This window comes from Pelmatolapia mariae, linkage group LG20 (genome assembly GCF_036321145.2).
Source record: "Pelmatolapia mariae isolate MD_Pm_ZW linkage group LG20, Pm_UMD_F_2, whole genome shotgun sequence".
Taxonomy (NCBI): domain Eukaryota; kingdom Metazoa; phylum Chordata; class Actinopteri; order Cichliformes; family Cichlidae; genus Pelmatolapia; species Pelmatolapia mariae.
The window spans coordinates 22,126,335-22,146,368 of record NC_086244.1 but is presented as its reverse complement, the minus strand read 5'-3'; the positions used below and the strand labels follow the sequence as shown (position 1 = coordinate 22,146,368).

Sequence of the window (20,034 nt, the reverse complement as noted above, 5' to 3'; positions counted from 1 at the left end):
TTCCAGAACATTTCTGACTTTTTAAATAAACGTACTACTAGAGTTTCAGGACTTCTGAGTTTATCTTTCAGTTAAGGGAGGTTTTACAAGGTCCACTGATGTGCATGTAGTGTCTAGTATGTATTGCATATTATAATATTTGGGAACATTTCCAAAAGTATTATTGCTTAGGGAGATTATTTTCAGCATCTAATGACTTAAATTTGCATTAAAAACTTGTAGCTCTGCAGTTCATTGTATTAAAAAAAATCTTTCTTTATTCATAACAGGGAATATTTTATTTACTGAGTTTTCAGACTGTGTGAGTGCAGACTTTTAGTGTGTTACGTAACTCACCTGAAGCTGTGGAGCAGGAATAGTTTCCTGTTGCATCTTTAAAGTGAGGGGTAGGTGGGAGAGCACGAAGTATGTGTCAGACTGGTTTACCCACATTCAATCACTTCACTATCACAACACGCCCAGTTCTGCCTTATAAAGCAGCCAAAAAGATAAAAAGTGCACAACAGAGCTATACCACCACTTCTACCAGCTGAGCTCTCCATCCTTTCCAGCAGTGCAAACTCAACAGCACCATGAGTCTGAGGAGCAAGCGCAAGAGCCTGCTGAACTCACCTTCAGGGCGATTCAGCAGTAGTTCCATGGGATTCAACTCCATCCCCCAAATCAGCACCTCTACTGATATCAAACCAGTAACAATCAACAGGAGCCTGCTTGCCCCACTAAACTTAGAAGTTGACCCCACCGTCCAAACTATACGCACCATGGAGAAAAATCAGCTGAAGACTCTCAACAACAAGTTTGCATCCTACATTGAAAAGGTAAGAGGAAATTTTACTTTCACATTTAAAAATCTTTTTATTATAAACCATTCCAAGTTAAATCCTTGGCATTTGAAGCTTCCTTTAAAACCTAAAGTGGGACTGTGTTGGAATTTGTTCATATCCCTTCTTGTGTGTCAGGTCAGACAGCTGGAGCAGCAGAACAAAGTGCTGGAAACCAAGTGGAAGCTCCTGAATCAGCAAAGCGCCCCCTCCTCCGGTGATGCGGAGTCCATTATTAAGACATTCATTTCCAACCTGGAAAAACAGCTGGAGCTTTGCAGACGTGATAAAGTGAGGCTTGAAAATGAGTTCACAGCCATGGTCGAGACTGTGGAAGACTACAAGACAAGGTAAGGTATCCTGGTGGAAGAAATCAAACCACTGCTAAACAGGAGCTCAGCTTTGACATATGATAATAAAGTGCACAGTGATAAGAACTCTGTGTGTGGGTGTCTGTCTGTGTGTAATTTGATATTTGTGGGTGTTTCAGGTATGAGGAAGAGATCAACAGCAGGGTCACTTCAGAGAATGATTTTGTACTGCTCAAAAAGGTGCAGTATGCAATGACACTAATACTTTTATTTGTGAGTAATAAAAAACAAAATAGCAGTGAAAAGGAAAGTTGTTTATTTTTTCTGTTGCCTCCAGAATGTGGATGAAGAATTTATGAGAAAGGTGAATTTGGAAAGCCAGTTGACAGCTATTCAGGATGAAATCCTGTTCCTCAAAGAAGTGTATCAGATGGTAAACAAGCTTACATTAAAAACCTTTTCAGAATTTAAATCAGTGAATCACATTATGTGTCATTTTCTAGATTTTTTCCTCTTAACTTTCGCTGTATGTGTTGTTTTAAATAAGGAGCTGTATGACATGCAGGAGCGTGTGAAGGACACCTCTGTGGTGGTGCAGATGGACAACTCCCGCAACCTGAACATGGACCAGATTATAGCTGATGTTAAGGCTCAGTATGAAGAAATTGCTGCTTACAACCGTGAAGAAGTTGAAAAGTGGTACAAGAGCAAGGTGAAGGTCTAACATGAATTCTTGCTCGTTACTGTCGATGTAATAAACCAACTAGAAAAATGGGCATAGAGACATGGAAAGGGCTCAGAAGTTACCGCTCATAAATCTACTACAATGTCAGAACGGCATTTGTTAACCCAATAATTACTGTGTTTACATCCTTGTCTCGCTGTTTGATATTTTTCCACACCAGTTTGATCAGATGAAAGCGCAGGTCCAGCAACATAACAGTGAGCTGCAAAACACTAAGGCCGAAATAGCTGAGCTTAAGCGAATGATTCTTCGTCGGCAGACTGAGATTGAGGCTATGAAGGAACAGGTGAGTGAAGGGCTTTAAGACTACCTCATAGTCTGTTTGATCTTAAACTAGATTTTAACAAGTATCAAGAGGAACAACAGGTTTAGCTCCTGTTCTCAGAAAAAGAAAGGAAACTGAAAACAAATCAAAGGAAACATTTTTCTGTTTTGTAGTAGTTTGCATCTTGAACTGACAGACTAATTGCATACATGTGAATTACTCAGAGTTATTGTTAACTGCTCTGAAAAAGCAGTTTGGTTTTCCTGTTACCATAACCCACACATAACCCCCCAATTTTTACAAAATCATCAGGAATCACTGTGAAGCTCAGATTTAAATAAAGCTTTTCTCTTTGTCAGTATTCCCACAATGTAGTAAGCATATCTGAGCTGGAAGAGCGAGGGGAACAGGCTGTAATAGATGCAAAAAGCCGCATTAAGGACCTTGAGGCGGCTCTGAGGCAGGACAAGCATAACATGGCCAAGCAGCTCAGAGACTACCAAGACCTCATGAATGTCAAGCTGACCCTGGATATCGAGATATCCACCTACAGGAAACTCCTGGAGGGAGAGGAAGAGAGGTAAGCCAGCAGAACTTAGCAGGTTGCTGGCAACAATGTGTTAAGGAAGAAAATGGATGGATGGATGGATGGATGGATGGATGGATGGATGGATGGATGGATGGATGGATGGATGGATGGATGGATGGATGGATGGATGGATGAATGAATGGATGGATGGATGACCATTGATGTAAGGTTTCAGCTTGGAAACTGTCTACAGTGATTCAGAAAATGATTAAAACATATTAATCAGTACTGATATTTTTTATTGTATGAGCTACTGTACGTACATACCATCTGTCATCCGACAGTTTAGATGGAAATTGGGTGTGGTATAGAAAAACAAAAAAACACCACCTTGAGCCAAAAGCCTCAGTCAGAGACAAGAAGTTATTTGTTTTGTTTGGTTGTTTTTAATAGTTTCACAACCACATATTTGTCTCACTATTCAAGTACTTCACCTCGGTGTGCTGCATTAAACAATAAAGAACTGAGCCCAGGGGGTGGAATGCAGCAAACACCCACAGGTATTTGACAACTGGTGATAACTGCAGTTGTAGAGCACAGCGGCCTTTCAGGTGCGAGTTTGAAAGAGAAATCTACATCCAGTCTGCAAAGCCCAATCCACATCCAAAACCAGACTTTGACAAGTAACACGTAGATGAGATTTATGGTTTATTGGAAGTCTGCCTTCCAGTTTTATGGCAGGAAATAAACAAAGTGGTAAAACAATTACTTTGGGTAATTTGGTTTACCACTTGGCTTTCTTTGCTGGATCTTAAACATGAGGCAGGTTTATTGCACAGCTCCCTCTAGAGCCACAAAGGGCTTTATACATCGGCTTTGCCACCTTCACTTGAACAACCATGTGAATAACTTTACCAGTACATGCCCTATAATGTATTTCCTTCTTTCACGCTGACAGACTTGGTAAAGACTCTGTTATCAGCATCCAAACAGTGCCCAACAAAGGTATGTACAGTACTGAATTTTACAAATAAAGATGAGATCATCTTAATGGCCTTCATCTCAGGGATCAGAGTGACACCCTCTTCGCTCTTTTTTCTGTCTTCTTTTCGGCAGCTGTTGCCAGTAACGACTGTGTTGACGGCACTGAAAGAGTGCTCAGTGTCCAAACCTTGCCCAACCAAAGTAAGTACAGAACTGTATTTTACAAATAAAGATGAGATCATAAGAATAGCCTTCATCTCAGAGATCTAAGCGACACCTTTTTCCGACTTCTTCTCCACAGCTGTGCCCGTTACCAACCAGAGACGAAGGTCAGGCGCTGTTCTCATCAAGACAGTGGAGACCATGAACACGACATACACCGAAGGCAAATAAAACGCAGCGGTGCTCTGAACTGACGGATTGCTACTTAAAATTACCCTTAAATTAATCTGTTTTCAAACTGCTGTAACCTCACTGTATCAAAGGGCCATGTGCATCTGTGTCTCTGTTTTTCGTTTCCTTCTGATTCTGTCACATTAAATTACAAATTGGAGCACTTAAAACAAATCTGTACTCAGCAGCATGATCGCCTGTGTTCTTTTTCTTGTATAATGTTGAATCATGCTAACTGTAAGACGTTTGTTAGTTTACTCTGTAGATGTTCTTAATAACTATTAAAAACTATTCTTTTCATTGTTAGATCTTGCTGCACAGCTGTTGTTCTGATGTGTCTCTTATAAAGTATAAGGAGAAAATAACTTCAAAGCTTATACATTTTTTTTTAATATGCATTAGATGGACCCAAAGATATTGGGTCACAACTTTAAATCTCTAAACTGAGGTGTTTTCAGTGTCATTGCCACAGGTATAGTCCAAGTTGTTTTAAGGAGCTCACTTCAGCTGTGTTACTGTAACAGGATGACACTGTTGCAACGGGCCGGTTTGTTAAAGTTTGTACCTATTACGCAATCAACTGAAAGAGCTTATTGCAAAGGGGAAGTCTAATTTCAACACAGTTTTTTTTTTTTTAACTACAGCTCAGTGCAGCTGGTGCATTTCACATAAGTCTCAGACCGGTTTGAGTGGACTCAAGTGCCACAAGCTGGATGGACTGTGTTTGACTAGCCAGCTAAAAATACAGTGCAAGGAAAAAAGAATTTGGGCCCTTTATTTTTGTTTGTTTGGTTTTTTTTTGTTTTGTTTTGTTTTGTTACACTTTTATGCTTCATATCATGTATTAAGAGAGAAAGCTATCCAAACCTACCTGCCTCTAAAAATGAAGCAAACTTGAACTTCAGGACCTTGATGGCTAATTGGAAATTTGAATTCTGCTCTCTATCAGAAAATCCTGGAGTTGACTGTCCACCCATCAGTTAATGCACTGAAGCTCAAACACACATGAGTTATACACACCCATACACACCAGTGTAATTCTCACACCCATAATACTATATTGTATATTTTTTTCCAAACATATGTAGGTTTTGTTTTGATATGTGAATTTGAAAAGCATGCTAACAAAAATAAAGAGGGGAAAGCCTTTGTTTTTTTAAAAGTAAACATACATTATTAGCTATTAAGCAGCACAAAATACATATACTAAAAAAACCAAGTAGGTAAATGTTTTGAAGAGTTGGTCAAGCTCTGCCGTCTGTAAGACACAGATGCATTTTGAAATCCCACAGCGCTCTTCCTACTTTCAGCTAACCGCTATTTAACTGCGATCATGGCAGGTATTACGGTAAGAGAACCCGAGATATGATTTCAAAATAAAAGCAATCTTCCGGTGAATGTGATTCCAAAGAAAGTAATAAAGGTTGTTAACTTGACACTGATTTACACCGTGAGGGTGTATGGTTCATTTAAAGAGAGATTAGTATGTGGAAACATCGAGTTTACTTGTTACGGCTTTACAAGTCTTTAGAAATCTTCATTTTTAAATGTTTGTATAATTAAGAATTAATATAGTAGTAAATTTATTATATTTAAAAATTTATTTATTTAAAATTATTGTTAAAATTTATTTATTTTGAAATCGCGTCTCAGTTTCTCTTACCGTAATGTCTCGTATATACAACCCAAAACAACGTAAGAGGACTGGCTTGAGGGATTAGTTAGGGTGTGACTTCTTTCCTTTTTTCTTTTTTTTTTTTACCAGTATGCCACAGGAGAGCCACTGCGCTCGTGTGTTTTGGTTTGTTTTCCAAAAGCACCGTATCCAAGGCAACTATTTCTAGTTGTGTTTATTGTACTTTTCTGTAAACACGTGAGTTGAGTTGTCACAGCTGGTAAGTAGTTTAGCACACTGGAAATGATTTGTGGACACGGATGATATGTTGCCTGTTTTTGCACGCTTTAACCAAATTGTTTAATTCTGTCTTCTAGTTTATACATACAGAGATTAACGCAATGGACAAAGACTCCGTGCTAATTCATATCCTGAAGTCAAAGGGCACTCCTACGCTCCTTGGTGGAGACCTGCCTTTCAGAGTCATAAACGACAATAAGTACATATCCCCACTCTCTGCAGAAGGCGAAGTGAGAGAGGAGAACTTGCCCACCGTGGATCAAGCCATCCACACAGCCCTGAGTGGTGAGAACAAAACTGTTATCCTGATAGGCTCAGAAGGATCAGGTAAAACCACTACTGTGGAGAAGCTCGTTGTGGACTGGGCAAAAGGTGTACATCTTCAGAACTTTGAATATGTCTTCCATTTCCGTTTCAAGGACTTAAATGCTCGTGAAGATGCACTCTCTTTAGAAACCTTAATCCAACGCTGTCACCACTATTTCCCTCCTCAGTCCATGCATCTGGTTCTGCAGAAGCCCGAGGATGTGCTGTTTGTTTTTGATGGTCTGAATGAGTGTAAGTACAGCCTGGACCCCTCTGTGCTCACCCTCTGCTCTCACTCGACCCAGGCAGTTTCAGTGGACTGTTTAGTGGCCAGTCTGCTTCACAGATCTCTGCTGAAAGGCGCTGCAGTTGTGTTGGCCACCAGGCCAACGGCGAATCTGAAGTTTCTTAGCAGTTCCCAGGTGAAAGTGTTAGGGTTTCTGAAGCCCCAAAGAAAAGCTTTCATAAACTGCTTCTTTACAGATGCTGCTGCTGCCAACAAAGCACTTATGCACATGGAAAGGACTCTGGGCTTTTATGATTTCTGTACATCTCCAAGATTTTGTTGGACAGTTTGCTCTGTTTACAAGCCTCTTATTGATTCTGGAGGAAAACTTCCCGAGACTTTATCTCAGCTGTTTGTAGATATCCTGGTTGGCTTGATCCAGATGCTCTCGCTGAGCCAAGCAGAGGGCACAGAGCTGGTGTTGGCCCTCGGCAGGATGGCTTCTCATTGCTCTGTTGAGCAGCATTTGAGCTGCACCAAAGCGCTGATGTATTCCTTTGGCTTTCAACAGTTTCTCACCTCAGTTGATACTTTCCTGCGAGTAGATGGTGAAATGGAGTCTGATACATGTGTGCTCTCGTTCCACTCGCAGCTGATCCAGGAGTTCATCCTGGCATTGTCTTTCTTTTTGGACAAGACGACGTTTACGAGTGCTGAGAAGATGCTGAAGAAGCACGAAGATGGTACAAAGTTTCTAGATGTTTTCCTTTCAGGTCTTTCTGAACCAACTCAGCGCAGACCACTGGAGAACTTCCTGGGAGAGTTCAACCCTGATCGGGTCAAGGATTTCAAGCAGTGGTTTAAAAGCAGCTCAGAGGAAGCACTGCAGGGATATAATGCAGACAAGCACTATAGATTCTTCCGCCTGCTTCATCAAGCTCAAAATGAGAGCTTGGTTAAGGAGATCATCAACTCCTCAGCACAAATAGGCCTCAGCTATGGTAGCCTGACCCTTCAAGACTGTGTACCTTGGAGTTATGTGGTTACATGCCTTGGTGGGACGAAGTCGTTGAATCTGTACAATACAAAGAATCTAACAGAGGAGATGGCAGAGGTCCTGGCTCCAGCTATGAGTCTATCACTCAAGATAGTGTAAGACAGGTTTAGATAAAATTTACATCATTTGATTCATATGTTCAAAGTGCATTGATTGTTGCTTTAAACTGTGCTGTCCACCCGCCAGCTTGCAAAGAAGCTTTTTGAGTACTGGGGCTGTTCCTCATCTCGCTTCAGCTCTCAACAGAGGAATTACCACGGAGCTGGATCTCTCTTACTCCCGCCTTGGTGACGAAAAGTTAAAAATCCTCTGCACTGGACTCAGAGACTGCAAGATACAAGAATTATGGTAAGAATAGCCCTTTTTTCATTTTTCAGTATGGTTTTTTTTTTAAGCAATCTTTTGTTTTTTAAATTGGAAGAATGATTTACCTGGTTTTGGTTTTAGTCTTCAAAGTTGCAATCTGACAGAGGAAAGCTGTGAAGACCTGGTTTCTGTGCTGACCTCAGGCACCTCTCAGCTATGCTTGTTAGTAATGTCATTCAATAAGATTGGGGACCAGGGATTTGCAAAACTGTGCGACGCACTGCATAGCCCTCACTGCAAACTTCAAGAACTCAAGTATGTACTTCAATAGTGTAGTTTTCATTAAAACTTTTGTATCCTGTCTGCTTTTATATAAATCACTGACATATAACCATACACACATAATTATTGTTTATTGAAAGGCTTGACGGATGTGATCTGACTGAAGCGTCCATGAAGGTTTTTTCTGCAGCTTTGCGCTCTGGACAATCAGAGCTGAAAAAAGTGATACTGGCACGAAACACGATGGATGACAGCGGAGTGGAGGCTTTGTGCATATCCCTGCAACATCCACTCTGTAAACTACAGAGCCTCAAGTAAGACTGTTTAAATAAAACTGCATCTGTAGATTTTTTTTAAAGAAATGTAAAATATAAGAACACAAAAATCACATCCCTACATATTTTTCTGCCTTTTAACTTTTCTTTTAGTCTCTATACGTGCGAGCTGACAGGCGCATGCTGCTCTCATTTGAAGGAGGCCTTAATGTCAGAGTACTGTACTCTATCAGAGCTGGAGCTGTCAGTGAATGAGTTGGGCCAGGAGGGGGCGCTGTTGCTCTGCCAAGCCCTACGGCGGCCTGGTTGCCCTTTACAAAAACTTGGGTAGACTTATTTGTATTAACTTTTTAGTGACAGAGTACCACCTTTCTCAAATATTTAGTGAATTTCAGATAATAGCATTATTGTGTGCTTTGCCCCACCCTACAGTTTGACACGATGTGAGTTAACTCGACCGGTCTTTGAGGAACTGGGCTCAGTGCTGAAAAGTGGGACTTCTCAACTTAAGTCCCTGAGCGTGGGTTTAAATAAAGTAGGAGACCAAGGGGTTAAACATCTCTGGGATGCTGTTGCACACCCAAGCTGCCTGTTGGAAGAGCTGGAGTGAGTTGAAAAAATGATGTGATCATAATCACCACATTATAGTCCACTACATTTAAATGTTGGTCTGTTTGTTTTGTAGTGTTGAAATGACCCAGCTGACCGATGCCTGTGTTAAAGACTTGTGCACTGCAATAAGAGCCAGTAAGACACTGAAGAAGCTGGAACTGAGAAACAACTCACTGACCGATGCTTCCATCCCAGCACTTGTCCAAGTCATGCAGGACAGCCACGGGATGCAGGAGATGAAGTAAGCGCGATTCACTTTAGTTAATAACGCTTAAGCCAGAGTGTGCAACAGAGTTTTCAGGCACATGAAAGAAAATTAATTGTCTAACCACTGCTGTTGTTTCTAACTCTTTCAGCCTGAAGTACAATGATTTCAGCGAAGAGCTTTTTGAGATGTTGGAGAAGTGCAAGAAAATAATATACTGAAGAAGCTTGACTCAGATTGCTTAAAAATTACTTTAAGTTTTGTTTTCTAAGTATTATTGTTGATTATTATAGATGTTACTCATGGAGATTTTTGCTTGCTACAGCAGTGAGGACAGGAAGGTTTTAAATGCGTACGCATGTTTATATAAAAAAATCCCAGCAGTTCCAAAATGTTCCTACCATTTACTCTTCCAATAAAATATATTTAAATTATTATGGTTATGTTTCATCATATGAAATAAGGCAATGTGTGAAGACAGTTTTCACAGTCAAGACAGTAGTTTTCATTCTACACTCATTACATTATAAAGATGAAAGAAAATCACCACTGGGTTTGATGCAAATGTTTTATTACGAAATCTTTGGTTTTTTTGAATCAGGACATCTTTGGCATTGTATTCTAAAGCCTAATTCAGTAAGGCAAATGACATGATTTCTTCTTTCATTAGTCAAACATTTTACCAAGTTTCAAAATAGAAATTACTGACATGTACATATGCAGCAGTAGCCGTGTGAGCAGTCATCCATTTGGTGCTGTTTAGTGTAACTTTAAGAACACACACACACACACGCGCAAACACACGTTGCTGTCCACTCCTGTAAGCAAACAGCAGATGTAAACTTCACACTATAAAAGTCTGTATGCCACACTGGAGTTCCTCTGTTCAGGTCCTCCCTCTGTTTGAAAAGCACATTTTTCTGAGTGGGCAACAGTTCTTCTCAGAAGGTCACAGTGACACGGTGGGTTTCACAGGCACGCTGGTGAATGAAGGCCACACTGGAAATAAAATATCCCCTCTTTGGTACTCAGTGGTCATGAGCTTCTCCATTAAGGTTACTGGTGCGACTGTTGCCCTTGAGGGTTTGGTTCCGGCTTTGGTCTGTACTGCTACAAATCTCCTCTTCTGAGCTGCTCTCTACGTCACTGCGATCGTCTTTCGCCACCTGTAAAAGCAGTATTAGTTTAACTACTAGTTATGAATCATGGCTTAAAAACTGAACCTCATGCTAGCTCCAATGTGAGACTATAAGTACCCTAACGAATTTAAGCTGATGTTAAGCGAGTAATGTTTACCATGGTCACATCATTGCTAATGTTATTTGATTTGCATGATAGAAAAACTGAGATACTGAGGGATCTTGGTGCTAGATGAAATGTGGCTGTATTACAAACAATAGCACAGTTTAGCCTTAGTATCATATACTGAAAATGACAAAATGTGACAGGATACACGAGGGGAGGGAAATCCAGCTGCCTTGGTTAAATGTGAAAATCAATTTCCACAACAGATCCCAAAACTAACCTTTCCCCTGAAAATGGCTTTGATGGCAATGCCCATGATGAGGTAGAACCAGATGATGTGAAGGCACTGCAGGACCAGCAGCAACCCATTCAACAGCCACCAGGCCCGATAAGGCCCGGCAATCTCCCAGCTCTCAAACAGAACACTGTGAATAATCCTACAACAAAAACATGCAGATTTTTAGCAGATGTATCTGTATATAACAATTAAGAAAATAGTAATAAACAGGTGAGAAGATAACAAGAGTTTTACAATAAATATAAGGAAGAAAGCTCTTGTTTTTCCTCACCAGAAGGGAAAGATGACAAGTCGACAGATGAAAAAGCTTATGCTGAACAAGACAAAGAGGCCATCACATAGCCTCTGGTACTTGGCATAGTTTGCCATCTTGGCTGCCTTAGGAATAAATAATACATTAGGGATTAATAATAATAATAATAATAACAATAAGAATGATAAGAATAAAACCCACTGTTGTAATACACACCAGTGTCACACTGTTACTGTAATGTCAATACGTTGTTTCTCTGTAAAACTGGTAGTACAAGTATCTTACATCACAGCTTCTGTGTTCCTAGCTGTGTTTACATACATGTTGGATACCTACACAGGCAGCCTTGCTGAGTTAAGCCAAGAGCCCTCTTTACCAGGATCATGTCTAACATCTAAAAATCTAAAAGATTTACTTTACCTCAAGGAAGATGTCAGATGCATCATGCACACACATGACCATACTGCCAGCTCTTATCATGTTGTTGCCATAGGAGAAAGTGATGAGAAGTATGGTAGCCAGATGGTGGACAAGCATAATCATGAAATCCTGCCATCAGAAAAACAAATGTAGGTAACAAAAGAAAGGTAATGAGGTAGATAAGATGTTCATGTTACTGGCACATTAAATAATAGCATAATAACTTGAACTTACGGACGCAAGAATGCAGTTTACCATACAAAGTGAAAATACTGGAATGGCGGGGTAGGGCGTAGAGTTACATGTATTTGAACAGTCATGTGTATTTGAACCTGAAGTTTTGATGAAACTGATGGCTCAAAAAGCCAACATTTGGCCCACTTTTAAACAGTGCAGAGAACAAAAAGTGAAACATGAGTTCACACGATGGTGTAAAAGCAAAACACTATGTGAATCTGAGGATGAATTAGCTTGATATTCAAGTTGTTTAGCTTTTCTGTTGAGTTCTCACTCTACTCATGTAGGCATTACTGTTGTCCATTTTTAGTGTTATGTGCACACATCTGTAGCTAATGAGAATGTATGCAGAGTCTATAAAGTTTAGTTTGTCATTTTTAGTTTGTTTTTATATAACGACAGATGTTAAACTTCCGCCTACTCTCTATCAGGCTTAAAACATTTATTTAGGCTGTCACAAATTTGTGTTTGTCTGATACCAACCTCACTGATGTAGCTTATTTTTGTACTTTATTTTGAACAAAAACAAATTAAATAAACCATTCATCTATTTAACACACTCCAGCTATTCATCCAACCAAGCATGTCTTTGGACAGTGGAAGGAAACTCGTGTACGTACAGTATTGTAAACCCATGCATGTATTCTCTGTGCCTGCAAACTCCACACATAAAGGCCCTAGCTGGCTAGCAAGGTCCAAGCCCAGAACCATATTGCTTTGAGGCACCATGCCATGCCTAATCCAAGTATTTCTTCTTCTTCTGTCGGTCACCACAGTGGATCATCTCTCATCCTTTCCCATCTTGCCCTTTCCTTTGTACCGCCTGTCACACCAACGCTCTCCTTCTCTACATTCATAAGCCTTCTCTGTGATTGCTCCCCTTTTCTATTCCCTGGCAGCTCCATTTTTAATATCCTTTGTCTAATATAACTGGTATCCCTAACCTGCAACTCCAACCAGTTTCAAAATTTAGCAATAAGTCACACAACTACATTTACCACTTTAAATCCATAAAGTGGGAACACATGTTCCAGATTTGGTGATTAGAACCTGCTTAGGTGGTAACAGGAGGAATCTCTTATTTAAACCTCTTATTTAAACCTCTGACATCTGGGATCTTGTGTTCTTTAATTATTCACTTTTAGTGTGCGGTCTTACCATGCCATGATCTAAAAAGCGTTCTTAAAAAGTTTTCATTACAAAGGCTGGATTCCTTCAAGTCTGACAAAGGATTTTTTAAAGAGCTCCAAATCGTGTGGCATAAAACAATCACCTGTAAGGAAAATCCTTTACAAGTGGTACAGAGTAAAAACAGCTTTTAGCATATGACGCTCATCCCAAATCTAAAGCGTGGCATTGGAAGTATTATAGTATGGATCTCCTCCATGCCTGCTTCATGCCCTGGGGGACGGGGCTATGGCCCTCCACACCCTCTAGCAGACCGTTACATGGGGAAACCTTCTGTATACAAGCGTGCTGATCCACACGGGTGTGCACATGGGTGTTCACTGTTCGTAGACATAAACTACACCTTTCTTAGCTGCTACTTCAAAGCACATTGTGCGCTGTCTGTGCTGCACAACAACATTCAATATTTAGTATTTATTGCTGTTTACACTTAGCTAGATTAACGTGATGGTGTTGTGTTTAGTATGTTGCTTTGGTTTTTTTTTGCTTGTTTTCTATTCTTTTTCTCTCAACAGGTGATCCAGGAGATTTTTTTTTTCTCTTTGTCTTTGTAAGTGCCCTTTCTCACTGTCCCTCTTCCCTTCTGTTTTTCTTTTCCTTCCTCTCTTTCTTTCTCCCTTTCCTATCCCCCAATCATGTCTGTCTCATCTGTAACTACTGAAAATAAAATAAATAATAACAACAAAAGTTGATCAAATGGACCAATACGGCAATGCCATGATGATCCATTTGGCAAAATAAATCCATTTGGTATCCTTGTTGGTCTTCAGACAACAATTCTGACGGCTAAAGAACCAAATGGGACAGACAAAAAAAAAAAAAAAAAGGAAGTATTATAGTATTACAGCTTTGCATTTATTAATTGCTCTTTAAATTCTGCATCATATTGTGCTTAAAGAAAATGGAACTGCCCATGAGCTGAGGTGGACCTGGAAGGTGCCCTTTTAAAGGGCAAAAGGATCCTCAGCACACAAATGCATCAAATGGGTAGTTTAGAAAGAAGAAATAGAGGGATACGGAACGGCCCACAGTCAGGAAGAAAAATGAAGCTCCCTGAAATGTTGCAGGCAGATTTGAAATAGGCTGTAATTTTCTTTGTGGTTGTGTTCAAGCGTTTACATCTGTAGACACAGTTTAAAACAAGATCAAATGCTGGCCTGCCCAAACACATGAAAAAAAGCCAATTTCCATGTGATCTACTTATTTTTGAATGTATACTTTATTGTCCTTTTAGCCAGAGCACATAATCAAGAGACAATCCTACATGCTTCCTTTAAGAAAAAAAAAAAAGGATTTGGCTGTGATACAAAAGGCAATGTGCATTTATTGAGGCTATTGAAAAGCAGTATAATAGTTAGTTAGGCCAGTTGTTGTTGACTCACCTTTCTTTTAATGTCTATGAACTGGGAAAACATCAGAGACCAATAAAAAGCCAGCTCTACAAGATAGTAGCTGTGCTGTTCAGGACTCAGTGGCTTTGGGAGAGAGTGAAAGAAACACACCTTTGATAAATATGTAGCAATACCAACTGACCTGTTAACATTATGGTGGTAAACAGAGTCTCCTTATAATAAAAGTAATCAAATATAATGCGTAAGCAGAAAAAATATTAACCTGAAAAGGGTAGTTCTGCCAACACTCTCTGGTATCCCACATCCACGGTGTCTGAAGGAAACAGATTACAAAAACATGCATTATACTGATGCAGGTTCACCTATTACGAGCCAATGATACGAACCGCTTCCGTGAACCGTAATAGTATTGCAGAGGGCAAAAAGTACATTTTAAACTTACCGACCACAGATTGTTGATGCCATAAATAAAAATCGCCAGGTAAAAAGTGAAACGCCACCTGAAAGGAAAGGGAAGAATAGAAAGACGAATTTAGCATACACCGGAGGCACTTACATACATAAGCACACTCCCAGTGATCATTTTAACATTTACTAAGTAGCACTTAGACTGGCATCTGTTTCAAAACCAAAGTACTTGGCCTATTCACATTTTTACTTGATGATTGTATGAAAAGTGATCACCAAGATGGTTAAAATACATTTCAAGAGATATTTTTACTAAATATTATGGCAACCCATCTAGAAAATTCTTGTGAACAACTACTGTCTGCAAAGTATTAAGCTAAGTCATCAAGCAGATGCTGACAGGCACATTGGATTAATTCTCTGGGGACCGTGGATGCCTGTGAAGCATTTCAAAACAATTTATATGACAGGAGCTTATATGCACGTGCATGGACTAGCGCTGTTAAATCCCCTCAATTGTTTGTGCATTACAAAGCAGAAACCCCTGTAGAAACCTACGTACATGCTCTCACAGAACTTTTTCTGTGTGCTAGGCCTGTCCTGGTTCCGACGGACGCGAAACCATCTCTGTATTTTCCGTACATCCCAGTCCAGCTGCTTGGAGAGTCCCTCCAGTTGCCTTTCATCTGGACTCTAAAGAGGACAAACATAAAATAACTCTCCACTCCTTGTAAAACCACAAAACCGATAGGTATGCCTGTCACATGACAAGAGGTATTGACTGAACATATCATTATGACTGTGGTGGTGTGTTCCAGTGCAATAACATCATGTTGCTGCTGCAGTGTGTACAGGGACATGTAATAGAGTACAGAACAAACACGGGCTTTATGTACCGCTTTGGACTGATACAGCCTCTCCAGGATAGCATTGGGCTGAGCTTGCCGAGGCACTCCCGCCTGAATCTGAAGTATGTGGGCACAGGGCTTGGCCACTAGCCTGTATACACACAGACAGAGGGGCAAAAAGAAGAGGGTGGGGAAGCAGAAGTGTATGGTATTAGGAGAGAAATTCACACAGGGAGAGAATTAGAGAGAGTTGTTTAGTGCCTCCAAGAAAAAAAACAGAGGGTTATCCAACATTTGCTAAGAGATTTCACCATTTACATGAGCTGTGGAGCTTTCACAGTTTGCCCACAGAGTTACGTCTTGCATATGTTTGTTTGTTTAAGAGGAAGGGAGCATTAGAAGCTATAGGGGGAGACACAAGGAAATGCTGGAATGAAGGGATCCTGAGGAATGTTGCACCTAGCCTAAACAAAGTTCGTCATGTGAGAGTATGGGACGCAGCGTATGGGAAGGATACTCTGCCTACCAAAATACTAATTTGTGTCACGGGATCATCTGGTTGACTCGACCGGTGTTTATTAAATTCATCACACATCAGCCTAACAACACCCAACATATCTGGAACAGTTTTCACAACACGGAAAAAAGAAGAAGAAAAAAAACTCTGAATGAATAGCAGTACAGAGTAGAGAGGGCTGTCCCTGAATGCACAATTTCAGACCATTTCCATGAACCAAAACTAAGCTGAAAAACATGACTTTTAGTGCAGTCGTGAGGTTTGGACAGAGGAAAACCTTGTTTAAAAATCACATAACGCGCAATGCCATTCCCTTAAATGTAATTCTCTCATTCCAGAGTATGCATCTAAAGCCAGAGGAGTAATTTTAATACACCTCCTACGTAAACACTTCCTTACCTGCACAGATTCTTTAATTAACCAGATTATCTCATCGGAAATGTTACTTGAAAGAGTCAAGAGTTAGCCAGCAAATCAGGGTTTTTTTGCTCAGTTTGAAAATCCCGTTTGTCAAGGAGGGTGACTCATGTAAGGCTTCTCTAACTGGCTCGAATGTAACTGGGGCCATAAACTGTAGCTTCCAGGACTGAAAAGTGACGCCAGTGCATGAGTGCTTTGAAAAACGGCCAAAGTTCATCAGAGTGCACTACACAAAAAATCTCAAACTAAAGTGTCAAAACAATGCTTCACAAAGCAACGAGTAGCATCAGTGTGTGTACCTTCATCTTTTATATACAGTCTATGAATGAGATTGAAGGTATAATTAATATTAAGGTGCCATACCAGCTCCAGCTTTTCAGCTTTGTCATGCGAAAGCAATAAACCAGATCTAGATTAGGAACCAGTACCAGGACTGATTTGGTGGGAAAGGCGTATCTCTTTTGACTGCCTGGATCAGGACTGGAAGTAGTGACTCAGAATCACAGAGCTACTGAAGAGAACCACTGCTTATTGGCATAATATTGGTACAGAATAGTGTCCATTGCTAGACATTTTATTCACACAGGAAAACAGGAAGTGAAAGAGCTAGTGAGCAAATCAGAAAGAATGTATGACCTGCATCCCCCTCCCTCCAAAAAAAAAATTTGTTTCTGTTTCTCATCAGCAGTGTCATCACCTCACAACAATGCAAACACTGTAAAATATAAAACTGCCGCAAAAGCCAATAACAATTCTTGCATTATTACATATTCTTGTTAAAAAGAGATAGTTTATAATTATCTGTCACAAGAAAAGCCACGTGACAGGATTTTTGCTAACATAGTAGGTCCACAGAGAGTTGCTAGTCTCCAGAGAGAGTGACTCATATATTAAAGTTCATGTAGCAACATTTGTATGGTGCAGTTTGGTGTAATCTTTTCTTTGTAAGTAAAAGTTCTCGAAGCCCAATCATACCGGTGCAGAACAAACTAGAGCTACACAGACACACAAAAATCTATTTTACCTTTCAAACAGCAGTCTCAGAAAGTAAACTACGGCAGCCAGAGGGAAGGCATACAGCATGTCCCAGAGTCTGGGGTACTCCACGCCAGGTGGTGGATGCTCCAAGTCCGCCCAAGTGACATTTTCAGGAAGCCAAAACCTTTCACTCCAAATCCAGGCTGAGATAAAGGAAGTCATCGGGGAGAAGCAAAACACAGCAGATCAGCAGCAGCAAATGAGGTAACTAAGAGAAAAAACTGTCGTACGTGTAGTAGTAGCTCGGGCTAGCTAAAGAAAAACTTAGCAGTCATTCCTCCCTCCTTCTTCCTCTCCCTGCTGTTGTAATAGCACAAGTTATCTAAGCATCTCTTCTGGTTTTCTCCTATCCTATGACTAAACTCCACAGACACGTAACAACTACGACTCTCCGAGGTAACACCCACCTCAATTATTATTCACAAAAGTGGTTCCACTGGTTCCGCGTTGCTCGCCGTAACATCGTGCCTATTGTAGGAGGAGTCAAAGGCAGCTGACGCTAACACGGAGTCGGTTACGCCTCCAATTACCGGCAAACGTTATTCATTAGCTAATGCTAGGTTAACCGTTAAAACTAACTTACTTAGTATGTTAAAACTAACTTACTAACAGTGGTTAAACGTTCTTACGTGGTGGAGTGGTTGTGTTGGTAAGTTGTAGCAGTTAAAAGGGTTTTTAGCCACATTTAATGCCTCAATTTTAAGGAAACGGGCATAAATGATAGCTGTTTGTAATGCTATCTAAATAACCTAGCTAGAGAGAGAGATGTGTGTATATATACACATATAGATTGGTAAGGTAAGGTAAGGTACCTTTATTTATACCCACAGGTAAATTTGCTTTACAGAAAAATGATAGCAGTTGGCATCCCTTCAAAAACACACATACCTAATAAATATAAACCTCACTGTTGCACATATATAGTAATCTACAGTATAGATATGTTTATAATATATATGTGTATAATATAGATAGATAGATAGAGAGATAGATGTAACTGAAGGCGATTACATCATGTCAAACATGATGCTGGCAGGCCAGAATCAGCTGGTAAAGACTCCAAACCGGTCCATTCATACGGTATCAAGTAATTAAGCCATAGATAAACAAGAGAGGTTCCTGTTTATTCACTATTTGACTGCAAAATTTGTGTTTATTTTTTAATATTATTATAACAATAGTAATAATTATAACTTGCTTAATTGTAATTTTTGTAGTAACCAGAATTAAAGGTTGCTTCAAAAAATGTACAAACAATAGCAGCATTAAAACATTACAAAGTACACTCACAGCCATTACTAGGTACACCTTGCTAGTCCTTGGTTGGACTTCCTTTTGTCTTCAGAAAACCCTCAATGTTTTTAAAAATTCCTCAGAGATTTTGGACCATATTTACATGATAGCATCACACCATTACTGCACATCCAGAACATGAATCTCCTTTTACACCCCATCTCAAAGGTGCTCCATTGGCTTGAGTTCTGGTGACTGTGGAGGCCATGATACAGTGAACTCTTTGTCATGGTCAAGAAACAAGTTGGCATGATCTGAGTTTTGTGAAATGGTGTGTTGTGTTGGTGGAAGTACCTATAAGAAGATAGGTAAACTGTGGTCATAAAGGGATGGAACAATACTCAGGTAAACTAAGCCGTTCAAATGATGCTTAGTGCTACTAAGGTCCTAAAGTGTGCCAAAAATATCCCCCACACCAGTACACCACCAACAACCTGAACCATTGATACAAGGTATTATTACATTGTTGCTTTTTTAGTAATAGAATACCTACCATACGAATGTTGCTGCAGAAATTGAGACTCATCAGACCAGGCAGTGGTGACTATGTGCAAATTGTATACTTAGTTTCTTGTTCATATCTGACAGGAGTGGCACCCAGTGTGGTCTTCTGCTGCTATAACCCATTTGCTTCAAGGTTTGACATCTTACATTCACAGATTCTCTTCTACATACCTTGATTCCAGTGAGTGTTTATTAGACTTACTCTTGCCTTCCCGTCAGCTCAGACCAACTGGGTTTTTCCTCTGACATCAACAAGGTATTTTCTTCCTGAAAACTGAAACCCACTGGATAAAACAATGAAAAATTTCTAATCTTTACACCGCAAGTCTGAACTTAATGTTTGACATGCTGGTTGAAGTTGAGACATTGATCAAAGATAATGCCAACGTTTCTAGCACATTCTTTTGGGTCATTTGTTAGTTTCTCAAGATGATAAGGATCAAAATGAGACCTACAACTGTTAGTTATCAGCGTGGCCAAGGCATAACAAATCAACCCTAGTCAAAAAGACTAGTCAAAGACTGAGCTGGTTAACCTGTGGGTTGCCATGAGGGCAACTGAGTGAAACTATGGAAAGTGGCTCTAAGTACTTTGTTCAACAGGCCAGCCTGGTTTCTAAGTATGAGGAGAACTATAATAGCCGAGTTCCAGATAGTAATATTTAGTGTTTATAATGTTAAAAAAGTTTATGTGACATTAAGCTGACATGTCTCTGAGAAAGTAGTGGAAATGCTCACTTTTCTCCAGTTAGTGGCCTACATGTAGGTAGTGCATCAGCACT

General features: G+C 40.0%; 3 protein-coding genes across 4 annotated transcripts; 2 read left to right on the top strand and 1 right to left on the bottom strand.

The window, feature by feature from the left end:
- Positions 1–572: 572 nt before the first annotated feature.
- LOC134618314 (keratin, type II cytoskeletal 8-like) lies at positions 573–4,123 on the top strand. Its single transcript, XM_063463671.1, has 10 exons — positions 573–818; positions 960–1,171; positions 1,312–1,372; positions 1,470–1,565; positions 1,680–1,844; positions 2,038–2,163; positions 2,502–2,722; positions 3,630–3,676; positions 3,788–3,856; positions 3,957–4,123. The coding sequence occupies exons 1-10, from the start codon at positions 573–575 to the stop codon at positions 4,046–4,048; spliced, it is 1,335 nt and encodes a 444-aa protein (XP_063319741.1). The 3' UTR covers positions 4,049–4,123.
- A 1,701-nt stretch (positions 4,124–5,824) lies between these two features.
- On the top strand, positions 5,825–9,641 carry si:ch73-233m11.2 (NACHT, LRR and PYD domains-containing protein 12). The gene is made up of 9 exons (XM_063464344.1): positions 5,825–5,943; positions 6,041–7,647; positions 7,739–7,900; positions 8,000–8,173; positions 8,281–8,454; positions 8,569–8,742; positions 8,848–9,021; positions 9,101–9,268; positions 9,384–9,641. Exons 2-9 carry the CDS (start codon positions 6,065–6,067, stop codon positions 9,451–9,453), a joined length of 2,679 nt encoding a protein of 892 aa, XP_063320414.1. The 5' UTR covers positions 5,825–5,943; positions 6,041–6,064; the 3' UTR covers positions 9,454–9,641.
- Positions 9,642–9,794: 153 nt separating this feature from the next.
- Positions 9,795–17,927, bottom strand: LOC134618661 (ceramide synthase 5-like). Of its 2 annotated transcripts, XM_063464158.1 has the most exons (11): positions 17,864–17,927; positions 17,443–17,599; positions 15,530–15,632; positions 15,196–15,326; positions 14,668–14,725; positions 14,488–14,538; positions 14,256–14,348; positions 11,449–11,577; positions 11,047–11,153; positions 10,758–10,914; positions 9,795–10,398 (listed from the first exon to the last, which is right to left on the bottom strand). In XM_063464158.1, exons 2-11 carry the CDS (start codon positions 17,499–17,501, stop codon positions 10,261–10,263), a joined length of 1,026 nt encoding a protein of 341 aa, XP_063320228.1. In that variant the 5' UTR covers positions 17,502–17,599; positions 17,864–17,927; the 3' UTR covers positions 9,795–10,260. The 2 variants fall into 2 exon arrangements, with proteins under 2 accessions (XP_063320228.1, XP_063320227.1); XM_063464157.1 differs by lacking the exon at positions 17,864–17,927 and having other exon boundaries at positions 17,443–17,833.
- Positions 17,928–20,034: the final 2,107 nt, after the last annotated feature.

Bases quoted from the DNA above. Each gene is read 5' to 3' on its own strand.
- LOC134618661 (XM_063464157.1), bottom strand. From the start codon at position 17,618: ATGACTTCCTTTATCTCAGCCTGGATTTGGAGTGAAAGGTTTTGGCTT. The intron at 14,726-15,195 runs GTACGTAGGTTT...CTTTCCTTTCAG, and splicing joins AAAAAGTTCTGTGAGAGCAT to GTGGCGTTTCACTTTTTACC. The intron at 11,154-11,448 runs GTAAAGTAAATC...TTTATTCCTAAG, and splicing joins CATCTGACATCTTCCTTGAG to GCAGCCAAGATGGCAAACTA.
- si:ch73-233m11.2 (XM_063464344.1), top strand. From the start codon at position 6,065: ATGGACAAAGACTCCGTGCTAATTCATATCCTGAAGTCAAAGGGCACT. The intron at 7,901-7,999 runs GTAAGAATAGCC...TTTTGGTTTTAG, and splicing joins TGCAAGATACAAGAATTATG to TCTTCAAAGTTGCAATCTGA. The intron at 8,743-8,847 runs GTAGACTTATTT...CCCACCCTACAG, and splicing joins TGCCCTTTACAAAAACTTGG to TTTGACACGATGTGAGTTAA.
- LOC134618314 (XM_063463671.1), top strand. From the start codon at position 573: ATGAGTCTGAGGAGCAAGCGCAAGAGCCTGCTGAACTCACCTTCAGGG. The intron at 1,373-1,469 runs GTGCAGTATGCA...TGTTGCCTCCAG, and splicing joins ATTTTGTACTGCTCAAAAAG to AATGTGGATGAAGAATTTAT. The intron at 1,845-2,037 runs GTGAAGGTCTAA...TTTCCACACCAG, and splicing joins AAAAGTGGTACAAGAGCAAG to TTTGATCAGATGAAAGCGCA.